Source organism: Mus caroli, unplaced genomic scaffold (genome assembly GCF_978045245.1).
Source record: "Mus caroli unplaced genomic scaffold, Mus_caroli_1 scaffold_18, whole genome shotgun sequence".
NCBI classification, from domain to species: Eukaryota; Metazoa; Chordata; class Mammalia; order Rodentia; family Muridae; genus Mus; species Mus caroli.
Genome location: NW_028227273.1, coordinates 67,480,587 through 67,508,442, shown reverse-complemented (window position 1 = coordinate 67,508,442; position 27,856 = coordinate 67,480,587). Strand labels below are relative to the sequence as shown.

Here is a 27,856-nt window from a genome sequence, read left to right as displayed (position 1 = left end):
GGTGTGGGCAGTACTTTAATGAAGAAGGCACAGTGAGCTCAAGTCTGGGCCCCACCCCCTCCCAACCACTACATACTGAAGTCTCTCCTCCTAGGTATGCGGCCTAGGGGATGGAGAAGTTCCCATCCCCACCCCCCATCTCACCCTGGATGGACTGTCAAGGAGCCCTTGACACTGTCTGGCGTGACCTGCAAGTGTGCGCGTCGTCCCTGAGTCGAGGCACCACCCAAAGTGGCCGAATGCCTAGACGAGGACTCGGCACCCGGCGACCCCTCCCGAGTGGCAAAAAGAGCAAGGTCGGTGCGCGCGGGAACGACTAGGGCAGGAGGCCAGCCCCGCCTCTCTAGCGCGCTACCGGTACAAACTTTCAAAAGACGCGGCGGTGGCCCCAGCTCCGCCCAGGCACGGTTGGTGGCGGGCGCGGGGGCGGGGCGGGCGCGCCCGGGCCGATGGCTCCGCCTCCTCCCGCCGCCGCCCGCGCCGCCCATCTGCCGCCCGCCGGTCGCCGGTGCAGCGGCAATGCCCCGCAGCCCGGCCGCGGCCCCCGGCCCGCCCAGCTAGCCCCGCGCCGCGAGTCTCGGAGTAGCGATGGGCAACACGGTGCACCGGACCCTGCCAGGTACGCCCGGAGCCGCGCCCCGAAGTGGCGCGGAGCGCCTGGTCCTCCCCGGGTCGTCGCAGCCGCGGAGCCGGGGTGCAAGCCAGAGCCTGGTTGCCGGAGCCCGAGCCCCGGAGCCGCACCCCTGCAGGGATGTGCGGACCCCTCCTGGTTTTTCTGGCCTTGGCCGTGCGCCCCACGCCTTTGTTCCAGCCGGAGGTCGCTAATGAGCGAGCCGGAGGGAGGTATCGGGGCTTCCCCCGGCCGGAACCCTTCAGGGGGGCTGCAGGGCGCGGGTGTCCCGGGTCTCCGCGTACAGCCCGCAGGCGCCCCCGGCACACGTGCTAGTTCTTGGCGGCGTTCCCACGCGCGCCCGGCTGCGCCCCGTTCGGGTGTCCGTTCTGTTGGGGGCCCTCCCAGCCCCATCTGAGCCATTGCTGCGGGGCGCATCGCCCCCTAGTTAAAAGCGCCCTAGAATTTCCCAGACCCGAGAAAGGCGGTGGGCGAGGGGCGTGGGGCGGGCGTGCGGAGGCCGGGGGACGCCACGCCTCGCTGAAAATACCTAGTGATGGTGGAACATGTCAGCGCGCCGAGGCTGTCACAGCCTGTCTGCAAAGAATCGTCCTCCTAAGAAAAGGCATCCCGATTTTACACAAGAAGTTTAAGCTCAGAACAGGAGAAATGACCCGGTGACAGGCAGTGGTGGGAGACTGCATGGGCCCTGTCAGCCTGTCTGCCCCGCCCCTCACCCCCACTGTGTCCCAAGTCTTCAGAAGTGTTTGGGCATAAAACTGGGCATTCGCAGCATCCTCAAGCAAAGGCGCTCTCTCTCTCTCTCTCTCTCTCTCTCTCTCTCTCTCTCTCTGTGTGTGTGTGTGTGTGTGTGTGTGTCTGTGTCTGTGTGTGTGTGTGTGTTGGGGGAGGGTAGTTCAGAGAAGAAGCAAGTTGGCTGTAGGTCAGATTTAGCACAGCCCAGCTGACACCCCATCTCTGTTCTGACACCCCCACAGCCCTTCCTCCAGCAGATATCCTAATAGAGTTGTCTCTTCTGGAAGGGATTGGGCCAACCTGCGACCCAAAGACCACTGAGAAGAGAGACAGCCCCTTCTACTAACAAGCCCCTAAGTGGCTTTCACTGGATCATTCCTAAGGTCAGCCAGGTGGAGTCACAGGCTGGTCAGCTTCAGAGGTGGCTTTGGAACCTGGGTCTGTACTAGACAGAATGATAACCGCTTCTTGTGCACATGGCTCTTGCTAGGCTGAAGAGACCCAGCCACCGATCTGGAGGGACCTGAGGTCTCATCAGAGATGGCAGTCACAGAAGCCCATGACTGAGACACAGTACATACTCAACTAGAATTCCTGTGCTATTCTGGTTGGTTTTTAAAAAAGCCATTCTGCCACCTGTGGGTCACACTTGGAGCAAGGCAAGGGACAGGCTGTCTCACCAGGTGCTCACACATTGCTGGGGTGCCCATTCCCCTGGAGTCTGATGCTGTGGGTGGAGCACTCTAGGCTGGAGGTTCAGAGTCAAGGCAGGTCACCCCATGCTGTGTGGGAACCTCCTACCCTCAGTGAGGAGGCACATCAGATAGCAGATGCCCGAAATAAGCAGACTTATATATTGTTTTTAGATCCACCTGCCATTGACTTCTGGCATCTATACATCCTCTCACACCTGGACTGTTCTTTCTTGTCTCACCACCAGGTTCCCTGGTCACCTTTCCCAGGGACCTTACACTCTCTGCCCTAATGGGGACACCTTCATAAGGCTTCGTGTTTGTATGACCGTGCTGCACCATCACTGTGTCTTCTTGTGACTCTCTAGGGGTTCTGCGAGGACAGACTCCATGCCTTGATTGTCTCATTCCCTGGTTTGCCCGGCCCAGAACCTAGTGCCTAGTGCAGGCTCAGAACCGGGTGGTGGAGCGTATATGGAGCCTGTATGTTTGGCTGAAGGAGTACTTGGCACAGGCTGGCCCCGAGGGAGCCTGTGCTCTCCTTCTCAGGGAAGGAGCATGTGTGTGGGGTGGAGTTCATTCCACAGGACTGGAAATCGAGGGCTAGCGTTTGCTGAGCACCTGGGTTCTTCACCAGGCTCCCGGCATATGTGGCTGAAGTCATAAGCCAAGCACGCCTCTCAAGGCTGCTACACTCTGATCACACTCTGAGCAGGCTGCCTGCAAGTTTCCCTCTGACCTCCGAGCAGCTGCCCCTTCTCTTCCTTCCCTTCCCTCAGGCCCCTGCTATAGACTGAGTCTTGACATTGTCATCCCCTCCCAGGCCCCTTTCTCTGCTTTATGGTTCTCCTGAGCATAGTCACTGTGTGACACATGTATGCTTGATCACTGTTGTGTGTTGAGTAGGGGCTAGGACACAGTGGATGTTTGGATGCTTGGGGAATGAATGAATGAATGAATGAATGAATGAATGAATGAGTTTAGTCCTCCCAGCAACCCCTTCCAGCAGAGTCATAACTCCCATTTGATGAATGGAAAACAAAAACAAAAACCAAAAAAACCAAGGCTCTTGGAGGTCAAATGGCTTGTTCTTGCCTACAGAGCTCCTCTAGTTGGCAGTGCCAGAATTGAGATCTGGGTCTATTTAGCTCCAAAGTCCTCCGTTGTTGGTTTTTTTTTTTTTCCTCCTGACAGGCACTATCCTCTCAGTCGAGGCTCAGATAACACTTATTAAATGCCACCATGGTTTAGATAATGTTTATTGGGCATTCCACCATGCACATGGTGTGTGCGCTACATGGCATAATAAGGAAATGCCAAAGAAAGTGAAGTGCCCTTTGGTTGGCGTTCATAATCTTGGCAGCTCTCTCAAACTGCACCAACATATTCTGATGTATACCCTCGACCCAGGAGAGAGCAAGGGTCAGCAGGAAGTGTTGCATCTGTTGAGCTCCTACTGTGTGTGTCAGCCTCCCTTCCCAGGTGCAGTTCAACCCTGCAACGTAAGGTAAAGTGCCCTCCAGTTTCGAGGCGGGCCACACAGAGAGACCAGGTAAGGCCAGCCCACACAGGCTCCATCCAAGCTGGGACTTAGCTGACAAAGATCCATCAGGTTCCTAATGCCCCACAATATTGTTCTCGTCCTGTGCTTCCCCTGGACTTTATAAGGAGAAAATAACTGGGTAGAAATGGGGGGGGGAGTACCATTCCAGGATGGGGTGGGTACCAACCAGCACATTCTAGCCCCTTCCCTGTACACCTCTGGGGTTCACCTGTAGCACTGTTTGGAGGAGATGCTAAATTCAAACTGTAGACTTGGTTTAATCATTAAGTTGTCAAGTGCTTGGCCAAGCCTGCTCAATAGCCAGTTACTTGTCTGGGAGTTTTGGTTGAGAAGCTATGCCCAGACTGCACTGGGCTGCCATGGCAGACTCGGGTGTTCAAAGGGGCTATCTTTGATTTCGCAGATAAAAGATGAAGGCTCAGAAATGTCAAGGACAGAAGCATTTTACATAGGGGGAAGAGAGACAGTCAGAGACAGATATAAAGATGACAGACACAAAGAGACAGAGACAGAGAGAGGATTCCTAACCTACTACATAGCTTGCTAAGTCTAGATGGGGCGTACTCACCCCTGCTTTGAATGATCCTTCCCACAGAGCCCCTCTTCCCATCAGCCTCAAACAAGGCCCTCCTAGACAAAGCAAACCTGGGCAGAGCCCTACAGCTGCTTGGCCACTTTGCTGCATAGCATCCTGTCTGACTGCTGAGATGGTGCTCTCAGAGCAAGTAGCTGCTGGTGTCTCTGAGCCATGTCTTTCTCAGCCCCTGGGAAGATAGCAGTCTTGGTCACCCTGCCATAGCCAGCGAAAGGCCAACAGGTGCTTTTCTCTGTACCCTCTTCTCTCAGATGCAGTGTGGAGCTGAGTTGAGCTTCCTTTGTCCTCTTGGCCATGTATACCCCTCTTTCCCTCCAGGTCATTGACATTTTCTTTTCTATCTGAGCCAAGCCTCTCAAGGCCACAGAAGTTCCTTCAACTGTCTGGAGACCTACATGTTGCCGTGTAGGCTGGGCAAGTTCCCTTTGGTGAGGCCCTGTAAGGATGCCATGGGCTGCACTATGCAGACAGTGGATATAGGAGCTGGGGTCTGTCCTGTGTGGATGGATGCAAGGTGGAGAAGTGGTCTGTGTTCTGGACAGACAAGTTGGGCTTCTTCTGTTTCATCCTATCTGGTTCATCTGCCCCTCCCTCACTGTGAGTGATTAGGAATGCTTTCTGGAAGAGGTTACCTCCGAAAGGAAGTCCAGCTGAGTGTCTGCTTGCTCTTAGGGTCTCCATGTGGCTTCATGCTTTAGTTACTCTGTGGCCACCAACATCTATCATGTGCCCAGCATGGGGTGCAGGCTTGAATGCCATGACCAGAGGGCGGCATGCTTCCTGTAGCGTGGACCAGCTTAGTGCCACCCTATCCCCAAACCAAGGTGGGCCACCAATATGCCTGTCTACTATGGGTCAGCTCCAGCTACTAAATGCTCTTTAGTGATACAACATAGAAAATATACTAGCATGCACTCATTATAAAAGGATTATTTTGTAAAGATGTCTTATTCTTTTAATTATGTATATGCATGTGTGTGAGATTGTGCACGTTAGTGCAGGTGTCCTTGGAAGTCGGAGATGTCGGGTTCCCTGGAACTGGAATGCTCGTGGTTTTAAACTGTCTGGTATGGGTGCTGGGAACCAAACTCGGGTCCCCTAGAGGAACAGCAAACGCTGTCAACTGCTGAACAGTCTCTCCAAGCCGTGTGTGTGTGTGTGTGTGTGTGTGTGTGTGTGTGTGCGCACCACATATGTGTCGTGCCTGCAGAGGCCAGATTAACATTGAGACCCCTTAGAGCTGAAGAAACATCATAAGCTTCCCATTATGGGTGCTAGGACCCAAAGGCTGGTCTTCTACAAGAGTGGGAATGGCTCTCTCTTAACCAGGGAGCCATCTCTACAGTCCAAGAGGATTCTTTGGAGACAGGTTCTCACTCTGTATGGTCTAGACCGGCCTTGAACCCAGGCTTCCTAAGTGCCAGAGTGTCCGCTTATGTCCATGTCACAGGCCAAATGTACCTCTGATGAATACAGCCTTTGGGGCCACTTGGCTGCAGGGGAGGTGAGGGCAGAGCCTGGAGCCCAGACCTTAGGCTAAGGCCACACTGCACCCCAGATCCTCAGCGGGAAGCAGGAATATGGGGGGCAGCTCCCAGGAAGGCAGGGTCAATTGAGTAGGGTCTGGTAAGCAAGACAGAAGACCATCATGGTCATGGCTGTCACTCGGGAAAGAAGTTCCCAGTCTTGCCTCTGGGGGCCATAAGGACTGGCTGGCAGGTGGCTGGATCCGTCTCAACCTCAGATCCAGGGCTAGATTGGAAGGTTCCCTTCAGGCACATGGACATTGGTCTCAGGCTCTCAGGCCCTTTCCAGAGCACCTGCTTTTGATAGGGCAGTTGGCACACTCAGCTGGGACAGGGACCATAGCCTGGTCTTGGGGAGTCAGGTTCTAGTGCATCCACTAGACACCAGGCAAGTCACAGTAGTGATGGTGAGTGACAAGAGAGGCCTGAGGATGAGTCAGGGAGTGCTTCCTGGAGGAGGTGTACTCCATCCTGGGAAAAAGTTACTTTGAAAGCAGAGGGCTCAAGGTCAAAGACCCCAGGTTGGGGGAGAAGACAGGAGCAGAACTGTGGAGGTCTGGGGCCAGTACTAATTGGGTGACTTGTGGGGAGGGGTGTGATAGTTGAAGGATTTTACAGACCGAGTGCAATCTACTCCGTAGCTCCCCCACCAGGGCCAGGGTCAGACTGTTTCATCCTCCCTGGGTGGAAAGGGAAGACTCAGTACTTCCTGTCTGTATTTAGTGCTGTGCTCTGGGGGTGTAAAACAGAAGCCTAGAGGCAGACAGTGGGAGCAAAGGCTAAGGCACAAGACTAGGAAACAGACTCAGAGCAGTAATAAAACCTGCCCTGGGTTAGGTGGCTGAGAAGAGTCAGGTGAGCCACCCAACCTCAGGCCTGCCCTCAGGAACCTTTGTCCATTATCAAGTGGATGCCCCTTGTCCCCACCCTAAGCATCCTGGGACTTTCCTTCTCTGTCATCTGAAGGTGACTCATCTGTATCCCGGTTGCCTATAGCAAAACATCCCCTCCCAGCACCCTGGGCTCTGCATCCACAAAGGTGGGTGTGGCTCCACACTGGCCTCTTTCAGGGTGCATGTGCCTGCCCAGTGGAACCTGCATACCCACGCCACAGCCGGCACCACAGGCCCACCTTTGCTAACCTGAGCTCAGTGGGCAAAGCTGAGAGGCTGGATGTCAGGCAGGAGCATCCTGTCCCCACTCTGGCTATCAAGGACGTGTCGGCCTGGGTCCTAGATTATCTACCCACATCTGTGCTCTGCATCCCCTTCAGCCAGTTGAGTAGCATGATCTTCCAAGCCACACCCTCTCCTGGCACACTGAGGCGATGATACCATCCAGGTGTGCCTAGCTCTGGACCAAAAGAGTGTTCATCTTGGGCCTTAGAGTCATGAATCCACCCAGCCAGCAGACTGCTCCACCGTGAGCCCGGATCAGGTGTTCTCAGAGGAGTCAGACACAGGGCAATAATAACTGCTAACGTACAACAGCCTGTCTGAGTCAAACACTATCCTAAGGCAGTAACTTGTTTAACTCTCAGCACAGGCCCTAATAGCCACTGCTGTTAGCCACGTGTAACTGGTGGGAGAGTGCTACTAAGAGAAACAGTGTCTTACCCTGGGGCACACAGTTTCTGCACGTTGGAGGGCAGGAATGGTCCTGAGGACTGCTGGGTTGAGGAGGGTGCCCCCTGCAGGTTAACTCTCAGTTAACAGTTCTGCATTCTTTGCATGGTTCTCCTGAATCCCACCTGCAGGCATGGAAAGTTGAGCACGCTCTTGGTGGGCTCACCATGGGTTTCTGTCTGAGAAGCCGCCATATCTGGAGTATACATCCCAGCCTTTGCCAAAGCCAGTCAGAGGATAGGCACTGTCCTGGGGCTTTCGAGGCAATGCAGCTGCCATTCCATTGGAAATGTCCCCCATTAGCAGCTGGGGCCTCCAGGACCTGCCTGTGAACTACTTTCAGACATGATATGCAGGGCAGTGTGGGCAGAGGTCTGCTGTGTCGAGAGAGACAGATTTTAGTGCTGAAGGACTTCCACAAGTCAAGGCCCCTGGTGCAAGGGCGAGGGAATGAATGCCTGTGTCTGGAGTGGCCATAGCCATATGTCACATATATCCTCGGAGGACAGTCTGTTCTGGAATCTTGGGATAGGGTGCCCCGGTGAGCCAGGAATGCTTTCTATGGCTCTCTCACCCTTGCATTTATGTCCCCTTAATTGTCTGTAGGAGTTAGACCCATTTTACAGATCAGGACAGGAGGTGATGGGAAACCACCCTCTCCAGCTAATTCAGCCAGCCTCTATGTGGTTCAGCTCAATGGCAGGTGTTTGTGAACAGCCGCCAAGCACCCTAATCCTTCCTCATTCCTTCTCACGGGGACTCCACTGGCCTAGTAGCACCCTACCTCAGACCTTGCCTCCCACTGGTAGGAAAAGCTCTTTAATGAGTAAGCCATTTGGGGAAGTGGATAGGTGGGGGCAATCTGGCTGTGGGCTGGCAGAGGGCCCAGGGCATTTTGTTTGCACCCTCAACACCACCCAGTTTATACCACAGTTATGGCCCTTAGGCATGTGCTCGCTTCCCCTTGGCCCCCCAGGATGATAGATTTATGGGATGGGTAGGCACACGCTCCACCTTGTGCCTCCAAAGCTGGACTCAGTAACTTTCCACTGGAGACAGCCTCTCCTTAGGCCTCAAGGGAGCTTCCTGTCCTTCAAGGTCCTTGGTGTTCAAGGGCACAAGATGGAGGACTGGAATTTCCGTCTGTCTGGGTTGTGGCATAGGACTCTGTCCCGGAAGATGGGGGCTTTGTTCTCAGAACCAGGGGGCTCTGTGCCATCTCACTCTATCTCCCGCTTTTTGTTTTTGGTTTTTTTTTTTGTTGTTGTTGTTTTTGTTTTGTTTTGTTTTGTTTCAAGGCAGGGTTTCTATGTATAGCACTGGCTGTCCTGGAACTCACTTTGTAGACCAGGCTGGCCTTGAACTCAGAAATCTGCCTGCCTCTGCCTCCCAAGTGCTGGGATTAAAGGCGTGCACCACCACTGCCCGGCTCTATCTCCCTCTTGACAGATTTGGGCACTGATGTCTGGAGCCGGACCCAGGGTCTTACAACAATTACAGTTGGACTTGGCTAGAATTCCAAGAGAGGTATAAGAAAGAGCCCTGGGCTTGGAGGCAGTGCTTAGTGCAAATCTCTGTCCTGCTGCCTGTAAGCTGTGTGTCCTCGGACAAGCTAGCTCCCCACTCTGAACTTCTGCCCCCTCGTCATCTTTAGGATCAGAGTGACAATGGTACTGCTCTCCTCCAGCTCTGGAAATGAGAGACAGAAGTAAATTAGACTCCTGCACACAGTAGGACTCCATTTGTGGCCTTTATGCTTAGAGGCAAAGAATCCGCATCCCCAGATTTGTTGAGATGAGAGATTAAGACTAAGTTGCCCTGTCACACCCAATATCTCCTTCCTGTCCCATGGAAACAAGTGTGGGCTTTTGCTCAAGTGTGGTTGACCTGTGCCCTGGCGGTGGCTACACCCTCTCCATCTCTAGGTCTCATCTTTCCATTTATGAAATGGGTTTTGACCTATAGATTGGCTGCAGGAAGCCTTAACCCAGTACGAAGGAGGCTCTCACAGGCTCAGCACAGGCCTTCCTTCACCTCTTAGGGCAGTAGGCACGATGAGACACTAAAATAGCCAGCCTGCGGTGCAAAACTAAGCGCACTCTGGCCTACTATGTGCTAAGCCTCCTCACAGGCTGTGGTCACAGCATCTTGATCCCATTTTAGATGGCTGCTTAGAACCCCACTGTCAGCCCACCTCAGTCAGTGGGGCTTAGGCAGTTCCTCTGCCTCTCCAAGGTCCTCTTCCTCAGGGGCAGGGCTTGTAGCAGCCACCTCTGTCTCTGGGGTGGTGGGCCTGGGTTCAAAGGATCAGCCTTCCAGCAGGTGTCCCTCTAGCTCCATTCAGGGCTGCAGGCCCTCCCTCGGAGCTCCTCCTCCGTGGGAGCCCCCCCTCCACAGCCACCGTGTTCCCTTTTCAGGTTCTTTGCCTTTGTCCGTCCCGAGTTCCGCCAAATGCTGACCTTCTTTTGAGGCTGTAAACAGCTGATGGATGGTTTCCACGGCCACTCTGCCTGCCCCAGTCAGAGTCCCTTTCCGTGCCAAGTCCACAATGGCCTCACTTACATCTGCAATGCTCTCCTTGCAGGTTGGGATGTTAGCGAGACCTGGGGTGGACATGCTCTGCAGTGTGAGTCTGTGAAGAGGAGTGTGCTAGAGAGCCTGTTCCACTCCTGTTCCATGTCCACCCTTCAAGGCGCTGAGTAGGTCTGTTGGCACAAACACCCAACTCTTAGGAGAACCTGTAGGTGCTCACCTGGCACAAAGCCTCCACTAAGAGCACCAGGTTGGGGGAGTGGCTGTCTGCAAAGCAAAGAGAGGGAAACACAGGCCTGGGCAGCTCCCGCCCTTATCAGTGAGCAGCTGCCAGGGCTGCCTGGAGAAGAGCCACTGGGGTGGGGGTGCGGCAGTTGGACTCGATGTTCAAAATCCTGGCTGCCTTTCTCCTGCCTCTTCTATTGGGCCATTTGAACAGGCAGGGAATAAAGGAAGGTTACAGTTTACACTTCATTCTTCAGAGAGGCAGATCCACTGGGGGCGTTGTCCAGCTTCAAACTCTTAAGCAGCCCCAAGCTTTCTTGACGATCCTTGCCTGGGCTTTAAGACCCTTTATCACACAGCCCTTGACTCCCTCTGCATCCTCCTGCTCCACCAAAGCTTCCAATGCTGTCTGCTTATTCTCCCCTCCCGGGTTTCCCTGCTGCCCGTTCCCCTGCCTGAACCACATCTGCCAGTCCTTCTTCTGTCTGATGGACAGCTCCTCTGACCTCCCTGTGCAGTTAGTCTGTGTGTCCTTAGAGCTGCTTTCAGCTCTAAATCTACCTCCTAGGGGGAAGGAGACAGCAGGGGAGCCCTCTCTGGGACTCACTGGGATGCGCACCCCACATCCCACACAGGCACTGGCACAGAGTAGATGCTACGGAGCTGTCATGCGGTGGAGGAAGTGATGTGCAAAGGAAGGAATGAGGGACATTCTCTCTGGCCTTCACAGCTCTGAGGTCTTAACCCTGAAGCTGGCTCCCATAAGGCTGGCGTTTCCTGGGTCCTTTCATCAAGAATGAACCTGGCCAAGAAGGGGACATACAGTTGGAGGGACAGCCAGATGACACTCTGCCTGGGCTCCCTTCAAAGCCAGAGCAGCTGAGGGGGCAGTTACACTTCATGGGCCCCAGAGAACAGACAAGACTTTCTCCCCAGCAGCCCTGAGGGACCCCCAGCCCTCCATGGCTCTTGGGTGTTGATAGCTGTTTGCAGAGCAAAGAGGAGGCGGCCAGTGGCGGTTTCCAGCGCGGGCTGGCTCTCGTCCACCCAGGGTGCTGGCCAGCGAGGCCTGTGAGACCAAGAACAAAGTCCCCTGTGCGCCTGTTGCTGGGTTTGGCAGTGGAGCCAGGGCGAGTTTGTCATTTTCTAGCCACTTCAAACCCACCAATGGAAAGGTCTCCTCTGCTGCCAAGGACACCCAAGTCCCTTGCCCTTTTGGTATGGCGGGAAGCCTCAGGGTTGTGTGTGTGTGTGTGTGTGTTTTCTTATCTCTGAAGCTTGCCCCCCCCACACACACACAGGCATATCCTATATTATTTTGTGCTGCCTGCAGAACTGGTTTGCATGTTGTACTAGAGCAACCATTTCTTGAACCAGATATTTCTCGTTCAAGGTCTACAATCTAAGGATGGGTGATCCAAGGGTTCAGGATACCTCTGAAGTGAATGTCCGATTGTGTGCACGGGGTGTGGGTTGTTTCTGGGGAGAGGAGGCTGTACACCCTTCATTGCTCTCAGTGAGGCCTGTGATTGCACACTGCCCTTTCCCCAAGCATATAGCCAGCTGCCCTGAAGATGGGTGGGTTGGAGGAAGGCCGAGTCTGGCCTCGTAGCCTCAGTTTCTCTTCCGTGTTGGAAATGGATGGTAGTGACTCCGCAGGGGTGTTTCCAGCTTCAGGACCGAGTGTGGAGACCTGTGTCCAGCACATCTTTGGAGCTCGGCAGGGTTTCCCAACGAAGCCTCTGCTTTTGTTAAAGGTGGGCAAGCTCTGCTTCTGGGTGAAGCCAGAATGCCATCATTGCTCCAGCGTTGTGGAGGCTTCCAGCATGGCTGGCAGTGAGTGCCGTGTCTTCAGCCTGACATAGATCAGAGGGTCAGTGGCGTGAGGACTGGGGAGGATTGGCATAGTGCACCTGTGCCCGGCACACGATGACGTAAGAACAGGCCTCTGTCTGTGGAGGTAGCCATAAGGGTTTGAGGTGGCATTTCCTGGCCAAACTATGGGCCTTCTGGAAGAAACTGTGTTCCTAATACACTGATTAAAGAAAGAGCTAAAGCTGGGCAGTGGTGGCGCACGCCTTTAATCCCAGCACTCGGGAGGCAGAGGCAGGTGGATTTCTGAGTGCGAGGCCAGCCTGGTCTACAGAGTGAGTTCCAGGACAGCCAGGGCTACACAGAGAAACCCTGAAGAGCTAAATGTCTCACAGACCTCCACCATGTGCACCACAGTACTTATCACATAAGCCTGTGCTATCCTCCAGACGAGACCAGAAGGGCTCCCAGAATGACTTCCATTAGTCTTTAGGTCTTCCTGAAACTCAGGGATGTTAAGCGTGGAGTTTAAGGTCACACAGCAAACGTAACACTGCTTGGTTTGAATTGAAGCTGTATGGCTACAGGGCAGTGCTCTCTGGCGCCAATAGAGATCTGTTTGGAGGCAGGGCCTGCCCATTGATTGCACCTTGATGGAGGACATGAATATTTGCCAACTCTCTGTTAAGGGCCAGAACTTTGGGAGGCATCTGTGGATGTTCCCATCATCCCTGCCAGCCACCCCAAGGTGGAGGTCTTCGGTCATCCACCATTTACAGATGGCAAAGCTACATCCTTGAGAGGCAAAGGGTTGCTCAGGGTTTCTCAGGCAGATTAGTAGCAAAGCACAGACTGAGCCCAGAGCCACACAGCAGGAACCACCCAAGGAGAATCATTCCTAGGCTTGTTCAGGACTGGGCATTGGAGACACCCAATCTGCCCTCTCCAGCCTGAATCTGCCATGGGTTGGTGTCAGGCATCGTTCCTGTGGGTGAACTCTAGAAAACCCCATACCTCTGGGTGGGGCCAGCGCTACTGGCTGTGACGTTCAGGCAGAGACTGTCCCTGTTGTCAATGACAAGGTAGCTGCTGAGGTCCGCTCTGTCCCACCTCTAGAAATCCCTCTGCTGACTGGGTCTCACATTAACTAGATGGGCGTCACTAGCCTGGGGCCTTGGCTGTGTGAGCAAAGGGTCATGGGTTTGTCCTAGTGTGGTTTGGAAGCCTCATCCTAGCTGAACGTTCTTGTGATGATGGTGTCTGAATCTGGTCTTGGTGACAGCAGCTGAGAACTTCTGTGCTCATGGATTGCAACTCAGCAGCTGTGACAGGATGTCCCACCATGACATGCCAGGAAGGCTGGAGCTGGGGCAGGACTAGGTATACAGTAACAGAGGCTTAGCAAAGCTGGGAAGCGACTGAGCGCAGACTGCTGCAGAAAGGGGGTCGGCAAGCTGGGACTTATGCCTTAGCTCCTGTGCTATGCACTGTGGGTCGTGGCTGCCTAGAGCTTGCTTGTCTACCAGAAGTGGGTACAGTAATCTTGCAGGTGAAGATTCCCCTTAAAAGCCAACAGCAGTCATGATGAGAAGCACCCATTGTGGGGAGTATGCAGAGTAGAGGGCATTGCCTTATGGTAGGACCAGCGCAGAGATGAACAGTGCCGTGGGCTTAGGCTGAGAAGATTCATCTCTTGCCCCCAGCTTTCTGGGACACAGCTCTTGTTGCCCCCGTTGACGTGAATGAATACAGTTGCCCACTGCTGTACGTAGAGCCTTGGCCCTCCTGAGAACTCAAGTCTCCCGTATCCTTGGGCCCAACAAAGCAGGTGTTGGATGCACCTCAGGACGCCTGTTGGCCTTTAAGTGTCTTCAGTTTGTGTCCAGAGCACACTAACTCTCTATCCTGCCCATCACTCTGGTTTTCTTTGCCTCTCACCGGGTCTCTGGTTTCAGTGTGTGTGTGCAGAGTGTTTATCTCTCGTTCCCTGAAGGAAGTTGAACCATGTAATCAAAATTAAACAAATATGTCAGCCTAAGGCATTTGGATGCCTGCTGTCCACAAGCACAGTGGGGTCTGCAGGGACCGTGCCTGAAAGTCACAGAGGATGCATCTCCCCATCTCTGCGCCTGCCTCCCTGCCTGAGTCATCAGACTGGGCTCCATTAACAGCTGCTGAGCCTCCCGGGCTGCTTGGTGAGGGGCTGTGATGGTCAGATAGGACCGGTGCACAGAGAGCGTGGGGCCGGAAGAGAAGTACAGTCAACCACACTCACGCTGCACTTGGGTGCTCTGACGGCTTTGCCGTGGAGTCCCATTGGAGCTTCCTGGAGAATTCAGCAGAGGCAGGACCTTGGTCTTTGGGCACCGGCGAAAGCTGTAGTCCCAAGGCTGCTTGTGTGTACTGACCCTGCTCATTCATGGCTGACACTGGGCATCCTGCTTGCTGGGAGTTTATCTTGTGAACTTCTTTAGGTCTTGGTAGTTCTCATCACAGGCAGTACTGACTGGCCGCAGGCTGGTCTGCTGGAAGTCTGCACACAGCCCCTTCTCCCCTTGGGTCCTGCCACCTGGGCTGAGCCTCTTGGCTTGGCATTTAGGGCCATCCAGCTGAGTGCCAGGTCAGTGATGGCACATACAGCAACCCTTCACAGCAGTGGCTACCCAGCCTTGGCACCCTAAGCCCTCCCCCTCCCCCTGCTGCAGTCTTTCGCTTTCCCCACAGCAACCAGTCCCTGCTTGGCTCACAGCACCCACCTCTGATCTTTCAAGACCTGTCTCTGTGGATATCACTGCCACTTACAGGTCCTGGGTGCTGGGCCATGAGGCTGCCTTCTTTATGCTCCTTTGGAGCGATGCCAATCACTGTGTGGGGTCTGCAGAAAGCAGGGATCGGGTGAATAAATGAAAGACTTGAATGAGCTGTGGAAGGAACACAGCCTGCCACTCTCTGGTGTCAGTTCGGGACCTCCTGTGAGTACTTCCCGCAGCCTTCCCGCCCAGGCCCTTGTTGCTCTATTGAGAGAATGGAAAGGAGACTGAGGGACAAGCACCACAGAGTAAGCGACCCTGGGATGTTTGCTGGATGCATGGTGACTGCACCGTTTGTAAGTAAAAGCCTGTCCCAGATAGAAAGGTCTGTACTGGTTAACCACCAGGACTGTTCCCCAGCTGCTGGATTTGAATGCAGTCTCCCCAGCAGCTGGGCATGGTAATGGGGAAGGAGGGACCATAGGAGGCAGGGACTGACTGCAGGGTCTGTGTGGAGAAGGATGGACTCTTACTGATGCCCAGACTTGGAAGCTGTGCCTGGTCCACCTGGACCAATAGTGGCCCTGACACTTGCATGGCTGCACTTCAGTAGCCTAGTAGAGTCCACAGAGGGGACTGACCTAAGCTGAGGGCTTGCAGTCCCTCCATTGCCCCATTTCCCTATCTGCAAACAGGCTGTCGGAGAAGCCAGTGTAGCTAACTGCTAGGCTAGCAGGCAGCAGCTAGCCTTTATCAAGGACCTGGTGTGGTCAGGTCTTTATTGGGCATGGGGGTGTAATGGAAGCCCCACCCCTGGGCCACACCTACCACAAGCCTACCCCTACCTCTTCTCTCTGCTTCCTCTTCAAATATACACTAAAGAACCAACCCCCTTTTTAAAACGGGTTCTATTGGTTGAGTATTGTTTAAATGTTCAATGCAAATATATCTTGTGGGTTTGTTTTGTTTTTTTATTCCTGTGGAAATTTTATTAGAATCTTTGTATCTCCTCGGCCATCAAGACACATCCAGAATCTGACTCCTCTTTGTCACCTACTGGCCTTTCTCACAGCTGAGCCTTGGGTCCAGCAGGCCTGTCCAAGCGATGGCTCTCCCAACAGCCCATCCTGCCCCAAGGTCCAGCGTAGCCTTCCTCTCAACTCTGAGCTTCCACTCATGAAGCTCCCTCAGAGTAAAACGGTTAAAGTGAAGGCAGGGATCTATAAGCTCCGCCCCCACTGCTCCCCAGCCCTGGGCTGCTGCATTGAGACTTTCTTTCCTCTGGGTCTTTGCACTGCTGCCCCGCCTGGCGCTCTCCCTACACCCGCTCGTTCCTTTCCCTTCCTTTAGGTTCTGCCTCTAGTCACCCATCAGAGAGGCTCTCCAAGAAAGCCCCAGCGCAGGGTCTCGGCTCCAGCTCAGCACACTGTTCTCTTGCAGTAGACCCCACCAACACAGATGCCTCATTTCATGTCAGACTTTGGTCCTTGGGCTGTCAGCTCTTCAGAGGAGAATCTTTCTCTCTTAGGACAGCTGTTCCCTCACGGCCTAGCATGCCCCTCAGAGAAAATCTCCCCAGAAATAATCCCCCAGAAGGTACATTTTAGACAAGCTAACTTTATGACCATCAGGGAATGGAGAAAACCAGAGTCCTGGCTAGGACAGAGTCACAGAGAGATGGCATGGTTACCAGTGGACCATGACAGACACCAGGTGTCCCCACATATGTGGGGATTTGATCCACACTGCCTTTCAGTAGCGATGGGAGTTTACTACACCCGTTTGTAGACAAGGACATCAGGCAGGGAGAGTGATAGGGCTGCCGCTGAGGTCCAGCTCTAGACACCAGAGGCTGGGAGCGCCGGCTGCCATAGGGATCCCAACAGAATGTGTGCTCCCTAGATCCCTATCTCGATCTGAACATGCATTTTAAGGAAAACAGCTAGACATCCCCACTGATGCTCAAGAATCAGGGCACTCTGCAGCTCAGATGTGGTCCTCGGACGAAGCTTCTAGATTTGGGAGAGTTTGCTGGGAATGAAGAGGTCATCAGACCTCAAGCCATAAACTGGATGTGAAACTGGGGAAGCCCTTTAGTGCACACCCAGCATCAAGCTTGGCTTGCTCATCTGTGAAATGTGTACCGTGATTTGACATGGTTAGGGACAGGGAGGAGGCGTTCCTTAGGTCTAGCCCAGAACCTTCTAAATTTTAGAATTTAAAATGTATGCCCAGTCTAAGGTGGAATTTATGGAAATGGTTAATAAAATTCCTGGCCACAGGACTTCTTAACGCTGACATGCCTCCTCTCTGCCCACAGACTCTAGCCCTCCTGCACGCCTCCTGGCCACCCGGCCTTGCTACGGCCCGGGCCCAGAGAGGCGAGCGGTCCTGGGCGAGGCGCCGCGCTTCCATGCGCAGGCTAAGGGCAAGAACGTGCGTCTGGACGGCCACTCGCGCAGGGCCACGCGACGGAACAGCTTCTGCAACGGAGTCACCTTCACGCAGCGCCCCATTCGCCTGTACGAGCAGGTGCGGCTGCGCCTGGTGGCCGTGCGTCCCGGCTGGAGCGGCGCGCTGCGCTTCGGCTTCACTGCCCACGACCCGTCTCTCATGAGCGCACAGGATATCCCCAAGTACGCCTGCCCCGACCTGGTTACGCGGCCTGGTTACTGGGCCAAGGCGCTGCCCGAGAACCTGGCGCTGCGGGACACAGTGCTGGCCTACTGGGCCGATCGCCACGGTCGCGTCTTCTACAGTGTCAACGATGGTGAGCCAGTGCTGTTCCACTGCGGCGTGGCTGTGGGCGGCCCACTCTGGGCACTCATCGACGTCTATGGCATCACGGACGAAGTACAGCTTCTGGGTAGGTCTGTTGGCATAGCCTGCACATCCCCAGAGTTTACAGCTCCATGGGCTTGGCTCGCCTGAGTCACCCAGCTGCCTCGTGTGTCTTGATTTTCACAAAAGCAATGGTGTCCAATTTCCAGAGGAGGAAACTGAGGCTCTGAGAGTACTTTTGTTACGGGACTGGGAGGGAACCCACATGAGCTGGTCCCAGAGTCCATGCCTTGGCTAGCCAGTTTATCACTCTTAGACCACTAAGCTTCCATTCACTCCCTCTTTCCATTCCTTTGTTCATGTTGTGCCCCCCTCAATCCCAGCATGCATTTCCTCTGCTGGCTCTTATTCATTCACCCTGCAGATGAACCTGTGCCAGTGGGCAGTCAGACACAGCAGCAGCTAGAGCCAGATAACTGTGAAGGGGCTCAGGGTGGGTTTGGGAGGCCATTGTGTGATCTCTCCTACCCCAGTGGATGGCAGTCAGTTGTTCTCTTTTGAGCCTGTAGCCTGCACTTGAAACAACCCGGCCTAGACCTGGGAGGTGTGAGGAGAGTAGGTTTCTCTGGGAAGGGGGACACATCTCTGCATGTAACCTGCCTGTAAGGAAGTACACAGGGGCAAAGTGAGAGGATGGACAGAAAGACAGACTGACTTGCCCACCTGTCTGTAGCTTGAAGCTTCCCACACTGAGACACCTCTTTCCTAGAAGTAGCTGCTCTTTCATCTTTCTCCTTAGTGCTTTGAATAGCCTGTGCTTTGCGCTAGAGGTTGCTGGGAATTGCTTGGCTTGTTTGTTTGTTATGAGAAGATGGCATAAATAGCTAAATGTTTGGACTGGATTCTGGTTTTGGGAGCCCCCCTCTCCCACCTCACCACTAGGCATGGGAGGCAGACTTGGGGTCCAGGATCTGACTCTCCTCTCCCCCCCAGAAATAAAGAGGCCACAGAAGTTTTACGTGGTTAGAACAGGCAGGGACACGAGAGTTGCTAAGATGATTGCCTGGACCCAGCTCTCCACCCGTCAGTGGGGCCTTGGTGCAGAGCTGGGCCCTCCCTGACTTTAGTTCTTTTCGACTGTAAAGCAGGTTCGTGATACTGATCAGTTCAGGGGAATCATTGCAGGGTTAGGTTATAGGAAATGGTGCCTGAAGGGGATGTGGCCTGAGGCATTGCCTGAATTGAACAAGCAGCTGGAAAGCAAGAACCTGCTCTCTTGTGTGTGGGCGGGGCCTGTGTCCCGGGTTCAGGCAGTTCAGGCAGACCGAGCTGTGAAGAGCTCTGCTCCATGCCAGGGCCTCCCTTGGGCATTAACCACACCCCTGCCCACCCTTTTCCCTTAAAGGTTTTCCATGAAGGTTTCAGAAACCTCAGCTTTCCTACGCCTCCCAGATCTCCCACCACCCTTTATCCCTGTAGAAATGGGAAGCAATCATGTCTGACTTTCCAACCCACGTCTCTGTGAGCAGACAAGAAACCACAACCACACATGAACAGTGCAAGTAGGTGAGGATGTTTTAAAAATACAGATTGGAAGCCGGGCCTTGATGACAGAATGAGTCTGGATACACCTAGGAGACGCAGGACCCCTACTCTCATTTTCTCAGTCAGCAAACCTGCATCCACACCACCACCACCATCAGCAGCATCATCACCACCCCCACAGTATTCTGTGACCCTTAGGGAGAATCGAGCAGAGCCCCCCATGTAACAAAACAAACCTGAGCCTCAGTTTCCTTATTTTTCAGTTGTCCCTGAGCTGTGCCAGCTGATGAGATGCCCTTGGCATGGAACAGTGATCACACACACATGTAATAGGGACACTGAGTGTTGAGGAGCTCTGTCTCTGGGATGTGGGGTCATGGGCACATTTCCCTTCCCACAACACATGCAATTGTGTTGCTTTTTTTCATGGGTATGAGGGCATGCCTGAATGTATGTACCTACATCACACGTGTGCATGTGGTGGAGACCAGAAAAGGGAGTCAGGTCACTAGGAATGGGAGTTATGAGCCACCATGTGGATGCTGGGAACTAAACCTGGCCCTTTGCAAGAGCAGTAAGTGCTATTAACCACTGAGCTAGCTCTCCACCCCAGGCCTGTGTACAATTAAAAAGAGCAACAAGAACATTTCCAGGCTTATGTGCTGGAAGCTTCTGGTGCGATGGGTGTCTTTTCTTTCCCATGGGGAAAGCAAGTTGATAATGGTTATATCTGGGTAAATAGATAACTGGGGAATGAGGGGGTTTTAGAGACCAACCATTTCTGGGGATGGACACACCACCCTAGAAAATCTTGGTTCACAGACTGCCCAGGTAATGCCCCAGAAGTAGCCAGGGGTTAGTAACAATCTGTGTAATGTTTTCTTTCTTTTCTCTTCCAAAGTTAATTAGGTTTGCCCCGGGTGGGGGGATAGTAAAAATAAGAAGACCCTGGTGTGTCACTATATGCCCTTAGCCCCAGCATCCAGGAGGCAGAGGCAGGTGCATGTCTGTGAGTTCAAGGCCAGCCTGGTTCACATAGAAAAGTCCCAGGCCTGCCAGGGCCACATAGTGAGACTCTGTCTCAATTGTGGCTGTTGCTCTATGACAGAGCACTACCCAGCACTCAAGGCTCCAGTTTTTGATTCCCAGCCCTGAATAAAACTTTTTAAAAATACCAGTAAATAAATGGATATTGAGCTACCATGACTTAATATTTAAAACAGGCAACAGGTGTGGGATAGTGTAACGTACAACCCCGAGAGACCCCTGGGAAAACTTGGTTTGGGGAGAGAGGTACCCCAGGTCCCACCAGTAGGTAGCTCAGTGTCTAGCTTGCTCTGTGTACTCTAGACTTCTGGGGAAGTAATTTATTGCTTTAAAATTCTCAGCCATGAAATCCTCCCCCCAAAAACATCACCCAGTACCCCCTTATCACCCCCTCTCTTCTCATACCTGAGTCAAGCCTGAGAAGCAAGACCCAAGGATGATGTCGGGGTAGGGCTGTCAAATGGAGCAATAAAAATCCAGGCCACCTACTTAGATTTGAACGTAAGAGAAACAAAACAGAAAACGTAGCACCAGCACATTCTGTGGCAGTATCTGGGACATGCTCATACCCACCGATTTGTTTATCTAAAATTCCAGTGTGTGCAGGCTTTATTTCATCTAGCACCACAGGCCTGGGACTGCCTTCACTGCTCCAGAACTCAAGTCAAAGGGGCCTACAGGATGCACACAGCTTTTGGCCTGGTGGAAATGTACGCCGTGCATCTTCTGCAATGGGTCCAGCTACACTGGACGAGCTAGGTCCAGGGTGCAGTTCCCCACGGAGTGGAGAAGCCAGGTTCTAAGAAGGAAAGTGACCAGTCCTGAAGCTCCTGGTCTGCAAGACCGGATTTGTCTGTATTTGGCTCCAAAGCTCTCAGCCCTGGCTGTACACGGAGTCCCCTAGGAGATATGGAAAGTATCTGTTTAGGCTTCACCTAAGCCAATGACAGCAGAGCTGGCTTCCAGCACCCAGCGTACCCAAGGTTCTCAGGTGGCACAGCCTGCAGCTTGGCCCTGCTGTCGTTCTGAGGAAGCCCTTTGCATTGGGTGCCTGCCCCTCCTCACTAGTCAGTCACTTTGATTCCTTTAGCACTCATTATATTTATATTTATGATCATTGGCTTATGCCACATACATCAGGACTGAGTTACCAATTAGTGCACCCTGGGACAGCCTGCAGCTAAGGAAACTGAGGCTCACATCTGCTAAGTTACACTGGCATGCCAGAACACAGAGGGGCCCAGGGATGCTGGCTGGAGGAGAACCATCCCTCTTCCTGGCACAAAGGTGTGAGTCTGAGTGGCTCCCATCCTTCCTCTGCCCAATGTCTCGGTCAGATTAAACAAATATCACACCAAAGCCATGTCATCACAGGCTAGACAGTCTGAAATACTCAGTTGCTTCCATATTATTTAAGGAAGAAAGGGTCACAGCGGTGAGCAGTGAGCGGCAAAGGGTGGAGCCTGGGGAGGCATCTTCCCTTCTCCCTCCTGCTTCCTCCTCAGCTTGGCTATCCTGTGGGCCAAACAAAGGGCCACCTGCTGTAGCAGTCCTCTGGCCTACCAGCTGCTTTTCTGGGTCTCAAGACTTACTGGCCTCATCCCATGCATTATGGTTCACATCCCCATCTCTCGACTTGTGGCTGTAGGCATGGGGTTGGGTAGTAGTGACTGACCAGGTAGAGAGACCCCAACTCCTCAGGTGATAACAGTGAGGGTGGGCTGTTCTCACCAAGGAAATCTGGGTGTGGGTACAGAAACCAGAGCAGTAGTCCTCCATAGGCCTTGCAAAGCATCATGTACCTGACTGTAGAGACCACAGGCCCTCTACTGCTGAGATAGAAGGCCCTGGATTTTGTGCTGGGTGCACTCATTCTCTTGAGTTGTGTACGACAGCACACATAAAACACATGCAAAAGGCAGTGCACATGGGGCTGAAGAAATTGCTCAAGCAGTTAAGAGCACTTGCGGCTCTTCCAGAGAACCCAGGTTCTATTCCTATCACCCACATGGTGGCTCACAAATATCTGTAATTCCAATCTTAGGGTATCCAACACCCTTTTCTGGCTTCTGTGGGTATCAGGTATATAGTACACACGCGCGCGCACACACACACACACACACACACGCACACAAAACCACACATGAACATAAAAACAACAAAAATGTTTTAAAAGTACATATAAACATATTTTAAATATATATTCAGCTCTTAGAGTCACACAGGGTGTGGTTGGGTGTATGTATGTGTATGTGTAACACAATCTGAAGATAGTTATGTGTGCATATGTATAAACAGCTGTAGACTTGAACAAGCTGTCATAAAGCAAGACAATGTCCCCTGATCCGAGGACATGAGCAGGACGTGGATGCCATCTCTGAACTTCCATGTTAGCCTCGCTTCTGTCTACTGCAACAAAATACTTGAGGCTTCACCAGAAAAGCATGGTGTGCCGGCTGCAGGGCCTCTGGGAGCTGCCATCGGGGCGACAGGAGCAACAAGCAGGAGATATAGCATAGTGAAACCAGAAGCCGGAGAGTCGGTGGTCAGGCCTGCTCTCTTCATTACAACCTATTCTCGCAGGACTGAGTAACTCTTCAGTCCAGCATTCACCTTGGGGACCAGCACTTCCAATGGGGCACCCAGATCCCTGCCCCTCAGAACCTGCAGTACCTCTCAAACTAGCCCGCAACACAGGAACCCCAGAGGACTTTGCAAAGTCTAGAATTCCCAAATGCACACTCCACCTTCCTGCTGCCTACCTGCCTCTCTCTGACACCCCAGCCTTGCACTGAGCCTGCTAGATGGAACTCTTGACTCTCCCCGACTCCTGCTCTCCCAGTACTGTACTGTCAGCAAACAGCACCTCCCACTCAATACACTGGCATCCTCGCTTCCTCTTTCCTCCCCTATCTCCATTCTGTCATGTGCCCTGTCCTTTCTGTTCCTGGTGGCATTGTGGTAAAGAACCCTGAATCTAGACAAGACAGCGTGGGTTCTGTGCCTCCGTTCCCATGCTAAATGGCCGTAGTGATAGTTCATGCCTGTCGGTTGCTGTAGTCAATGAGATCCGCGAGCTCAGGTTAGCCTGCCACAGGCTAGGGCCCCAGTGTAGGATTTGCTCTTTAGGTTGATGTTTTGCTTTAAGTAGGGAAACAATAAAGGAACTTCCAATGCCCAGCTGTGCAAATGTATGAAAACCTCTGGAGGGAGAGAGAGAAAAGGACAAAGGAAGAGGCAAGAAGTCAGGCATGGTGCATGAACTCCAGAACTTGGAACACTAAGACAGAAGATCACAAGTTCAAGAACGGGCAGGGCAGGGCGGGAGGAAAGAGGAAGCAGGGTGGAGATGGGAGGGAAAGAAGGCCCTTCCAAAGCAGTGGGAGGTTGGGTATAACAAGGCTGGAGGCTCAGGGAACACAAGCCAGTCCAGCCACCTGCAGCCATAAAGCCAGGGTAACCTGGATGGAAGTCTGAGGTCAGGAAGAGCGTGGGTGAGATCCAGGGGAGCTAGGGATCAGAAGTCAGGCAGATCTGGGGGCCAGGGCCTTACATTTAGGGCAATGGGGTTCTGCCTGACCCGTCTGTGATCTGAGTAGGGCCTGAAGTTTGAGATACGAGATCTAGAGGAGCCGGAGTCTAGAGTCGCATTTCTGAGGTTGCAGGGCTTGGCAATGTAAGCTCCAGGTTTTGAGGTTTGGGAGTTACGGACTGTGAAGTTAGAGGTAGAGGGAATCAGGGGTGTAGGATTTTAGACCTGAGGTTGGAGGTCGGTGGATCTGGGTAGTGTGCAGGATCTGAGGTTGCAGGTCAGGGGCAACTGGAGTCCAGTGCCCTTAGGGCTTAAGGGACCAGGTCTGAGGCTTGAGGTCCTGGGTGCCAATTGCCTCTTGATACCTCTCTTCTGTCCCATAGAAAGCACCTTCGCTGACACGCTGACCCCCCTGCGCCTGGGCCAGGCTCGCCTCAGCGCCTGCCCCCCTCCTGGCAGCCACGACGCTGCCAACTTCGACAACAACGAGCTGGAGAACAACCAGGTGGTGGCCAAGCTGGGTCACCTGGCTCTCGGCCGTCCCGACGCCGCGGTCCCGTGCGTGGCCCGCGAACGCGCGAGGCCCGCCTCATCGCCCGCGCTGCTGGACGCCGAGCTGCGCTTCCACGCCACGCGCGGACCCGACGTGAGCTTGTCCGCCGACCGCAGGCTAGCCTGCGCGCCCCGCCCCGACGGCGGCCGCACGCTCGTGTTCTCCGAGCGGCCGCTGCGGCCAGGGGAGAGCCTGTGCGTGGAAGTGGGGCGCCCGGGGCTGGCGGCACCCGCGGCCGTGGCCTTCGGCATCACGTCCTGCGATCCTGGCGCGCTGCGGCCATCCGAGCTGCCCGCCGATCCCGCTGCGCTGCTGGACCGCAAGGAATACTGGGTGGTGGCGCGCGCTGGGCCCGTGCCCAGCGGAGGCGACGCGCTCAGCTTCACGCTGCGACCCGGCGGCGACGTCCTGCTGGCGGTGAACGGGCGCCCGCGGGGACGCCTGCTGTGCGTGGACACCTCACAGGCGCTCTGGGCCTTCTTCGCGGTACGCGGCGGTGTGGCGGGCCAGCTGCGTCTCCTGGGTGAGTGTGCACCGGGGGTCCCCAATAAGAGATCCCTGTAGAAGACAGCTGCTGTCAGGGCTTGGCTGGAAGATGGTTTTATTTCCTTTATTATTTATTTACTTACTTATTTTTATTTCCTTTATCTCACTAGGATTTTTTTAAAAAATAAATAAATAAATAAATAAAATTTAAAAAATAACAAAATTACTGTAAAAGACGAGGGAAATTCACTGGCATATGCAAGAGAAGCATCGCTAGTGCAGAGAGTGGAGGGAAGGCTTGAGCCTTTGGAGACAATTCTTGTCTTTGGTTTTGTTTTGTTTTGGGGGGTTTTTTTGTTTTGTTTTGGTTTTTTTCTGGTTTTTCGAGACAGGGTTTCTCTGTGTAGCCCTGGCTGTCCTGGAACTCACTTTGTAGACCAGGCTGGCCTCGGGCCGCCCGGCTTTGTCTTTGCTCTTAGCAAACATAGACAAAGGACAGAAGCTGTGGGCCAGGCCAGCAGAGGACAGGATACCCACTTGCTTCATGTGACAAGCTGATAGGGACAGCTACACGGTGTGACATTGCCACTACAGTAGAGGCAAGTTTGGGGGACTGAGTGCAGTGGTCAGGGAAGTCTTCCCAGAGAGCATAACGCCACGCTCACAGTCCAGCTTATAGCAGAAAGAGTCACCATGCCACCGCGTTGGCCTTGATGCTCCTAATGGCCTGTGAATCCACATGACTACCCCCGTCTAAACGTAAGACAACAGAAAGGCAGATTACCATCCAAGAGTCACACAGCCCTGAAGAGCTGGGCACATCCCACTCTCCTGGGGGTCAGTGCCCTGGGTGAAAGAGAGTGAGGTTGCCATGGGATGGAAGGGCTTCAACAGGTGTCTGACACAGCGTGCCGTAACACCACAGCCTGGGTGTCTGAAGGAGAAGCAGGTGTCTGTAGGGTTTGGCTAGGATGTTTTGAGCTTTTTACAGTTGCTGTTGCTGTTGAACCACCTAGTTTAAGATTTCGGCCTGAGACAAGTTTTCCAAGGTGCTACTATGATAGTTGTCCTTCCTTCAAATGGAGTAAAAGCAGCAGCTCTCGTCTTCCTGAGAAAGGACCTATTTTCTGAGTTAGCGCTGAGCTTGGGCAGGGAGAGGTGCCCTCAGAGTCTGGAATCCGGTAACTGTGACAAAACCCCATTCTAGTGCCCCAAGCAAAACGTGGAGAGCAGCTCAGAAATCTGGGAGTCCCTTGACGGACTCAGGAAAGTGAGGTCTGTATGATGAGTGTGCACCCCCAGGATGAGCCTCTGCTGGCTCCACACTCAGGCCTTGCCTCCGAGAGGCTTCTCCGTTGGAAGCCTACCTTCAGTGGCATGAGCCTTTCCTTACCAATAGTTCTAATGGCAGCAGCGTGGTAGCCTTGCTTGAGTTATGCCCTTCCTCGCATCACAGTGGGATTAACGAATGGAAGGTTCTTTGGGTTTGGCCCAGCATCCCAAGGCTGTTTTTGAAATAGGAGCTATAACAGCTAAAGTATGCATATATTATATAGCGTATGAATCATATACAATATATTATGTTATATCTTATAATAGAGCTATAGCCATACCTGTGAAGGCACCTAAATAGGAGGCAGAGCACAGACATCCACAGAACCCCGGATAGTCACCTCATCCATCACTAGAGCCTGTGCCTCTCTCTCACACCCTAATAGAGTCTGTTTGACTCCTAGGTACCCTACAGTCCAGTTCTGAGACCATGACGCCATCAGGGTCCTTCAGTGGCTCCCAGGATGACAGCGATTCAGACATGACCTTCAGCGTCAACCAGTCATCCTCAGCATCAGAATCGTCTCTGGGTAAGGAAACACAGAACCCGGAGGGGCAGGACTTCCTCATGACATGGGTCCTCTGGCTGTGCCCGTGACCTTGGCCTTTGCTGGCCGAGCAGGCCAGCGGTGTTTGCCATTGCATCTGCTCTTCTCTGCTGTGCTCAGTGGGTGAATAAATAGAGAGAATCAGAAGCCCAAAGGCTGCTGATGAAGGCAGTTTATCTTTGTGCTTTGTGAGACAGCACTATCAAAAACGGGTAAAATTCAAAATGTAAACAAAGATGGGACTGTGCCCATTGCCACCACGGGAATGCTACATTCAGAGTCCTTCTGAGAGCCACACCATTAATGAAACCCTATCTCCCTTCTGGCAGTGACAGCCCCCAGCTCCCCACTGAGTCCCCCAGTGTCCCCAGCCTTCTCTGCACCCGAGCCGACAGGCAGCAGGAATGGAGAGTGCACAGTGTGCTTCGACAGCGAGGTGGACACGGTCATCTACACGTGTGGACACATGTGCCTGTGTCACAGCTGCGGCCTGCGGCTCCGAAGGCAGGCACGGGCCTGCTGTCCCATCTGCCGGCGGCCCATCAAGGATGTTATCAAGATCTACAGGCCGTAGCCGTGCAACTGGCTCGGCCAAGGCAAGGTCACCTTTCTGAAAGCCCCTGCTAGGTGGGCGACACCATGGCTATCAGGGAGCCTGGGGTCAGGAGCCATCTCTTGTCTGCCACTCCGCAGTGATGAGCAAGGCAGGACAGGTATGGAGATGAGGCCCTGGGGGCCAGAGCCCAGGCAAATACTTGCTGCTTCTGGCTCAAACACACATCACCCCCAAAAGCCTGTCCCAGGATTCAGCTCAGGAACTGCCTGGCAGATCACCTGCCTCTTGGTGACCTTCAGCTGGGAAAGGGTACCCTCTGTCTGTGCAATGCTTCTTTGGGGTTGGGTTGAGTGTGTGTGTCTGGGTGGGGGGGTGGGGGTGGGGAGACAGCACAGAGAATGGGTGAGAGAGAATGTGTGAATGTTTTATGTAGGGATCCATCTCCTGGAGGGTATTTAACACTAAGGAATGTGCAATCCGGGCCCAAATGTTAATGTGGTCGTCCACTTTCTGGGGATTTAGATTTTCTACAGTGAGCTAAGCTTTGAACATAGGAGGCCTGAACCTACACAGAGCTCCCTCAATGGCACTCAGATTTTCTAAGGGAGAGCAAAAATAACTCACTGTTTACAGCTCCAGACAGCAGCTCCTGCTGAGGGGAGAAGGTGGGCGGAGAACATCGGAGAACAGGTGGCTTTCGCTTCTCACTCAGCCTAGGAGTAGCCTTCCCAAGGCAGCTGAGGACAGGTGCCCCAGCGGTAGCAACTAGAGTCCTTTATCCCCAGCCAG

The 27,856-nt window shown here is 53.6% G+C and overlaps 1 protein-coding gene across 1 annotated transcript; it reads left to right on the top strand.

Moving 5' to 3' along the window:
• Positions 1-502: 502 nt before the first annotated feature.
• Positions 503-27,412, top strand: Neurl1b (neuralized E3 ubiquitin protein ligase 1B). Its single transcript, XM_021149958.2, has 5 exons — positions 503-619; positions 17,008-17,553; positions 23,976-24,668; positions 26,368-26,493; positions 26,841-27,412. Exons 1-5 carry the CDS (start codon positions 589-591, stop codon positions 27,083-27,085), a joined length of 1,641 nt encoding a protein of 546 aa, XP_021005617.1. The 5' UTR covers positions 503-588; the 3' UTR covers positions 27,086-27,412.
• Positions 27,413-27,856: the final 444 nt, after the last annotated feature.

Excerpts from the sequence above, each read along its gene's own strand:
- Neurl1b (XM_021149958.2), top strand. The coding sequence starts at position 589 with ATGGGCAACACGGTGCACCGGACCCTGCCAG. Across the intron at positions 620-17,007 it reads GGTGCACCGGACCCTGCCAG|ACTCTAGCCCTCCTGCACGC; the intron begins GTACGCCCGGAG and ends CTCTGCCCACAG. Across the intron at positions 24,669-26,367 it reads GGGCCAGCTGCGTCTCCTGG|GTACCCTACAGTCCAGTTCT; the intron begins GTGAGTGTGCAC and ends TTTGACTCCTAG.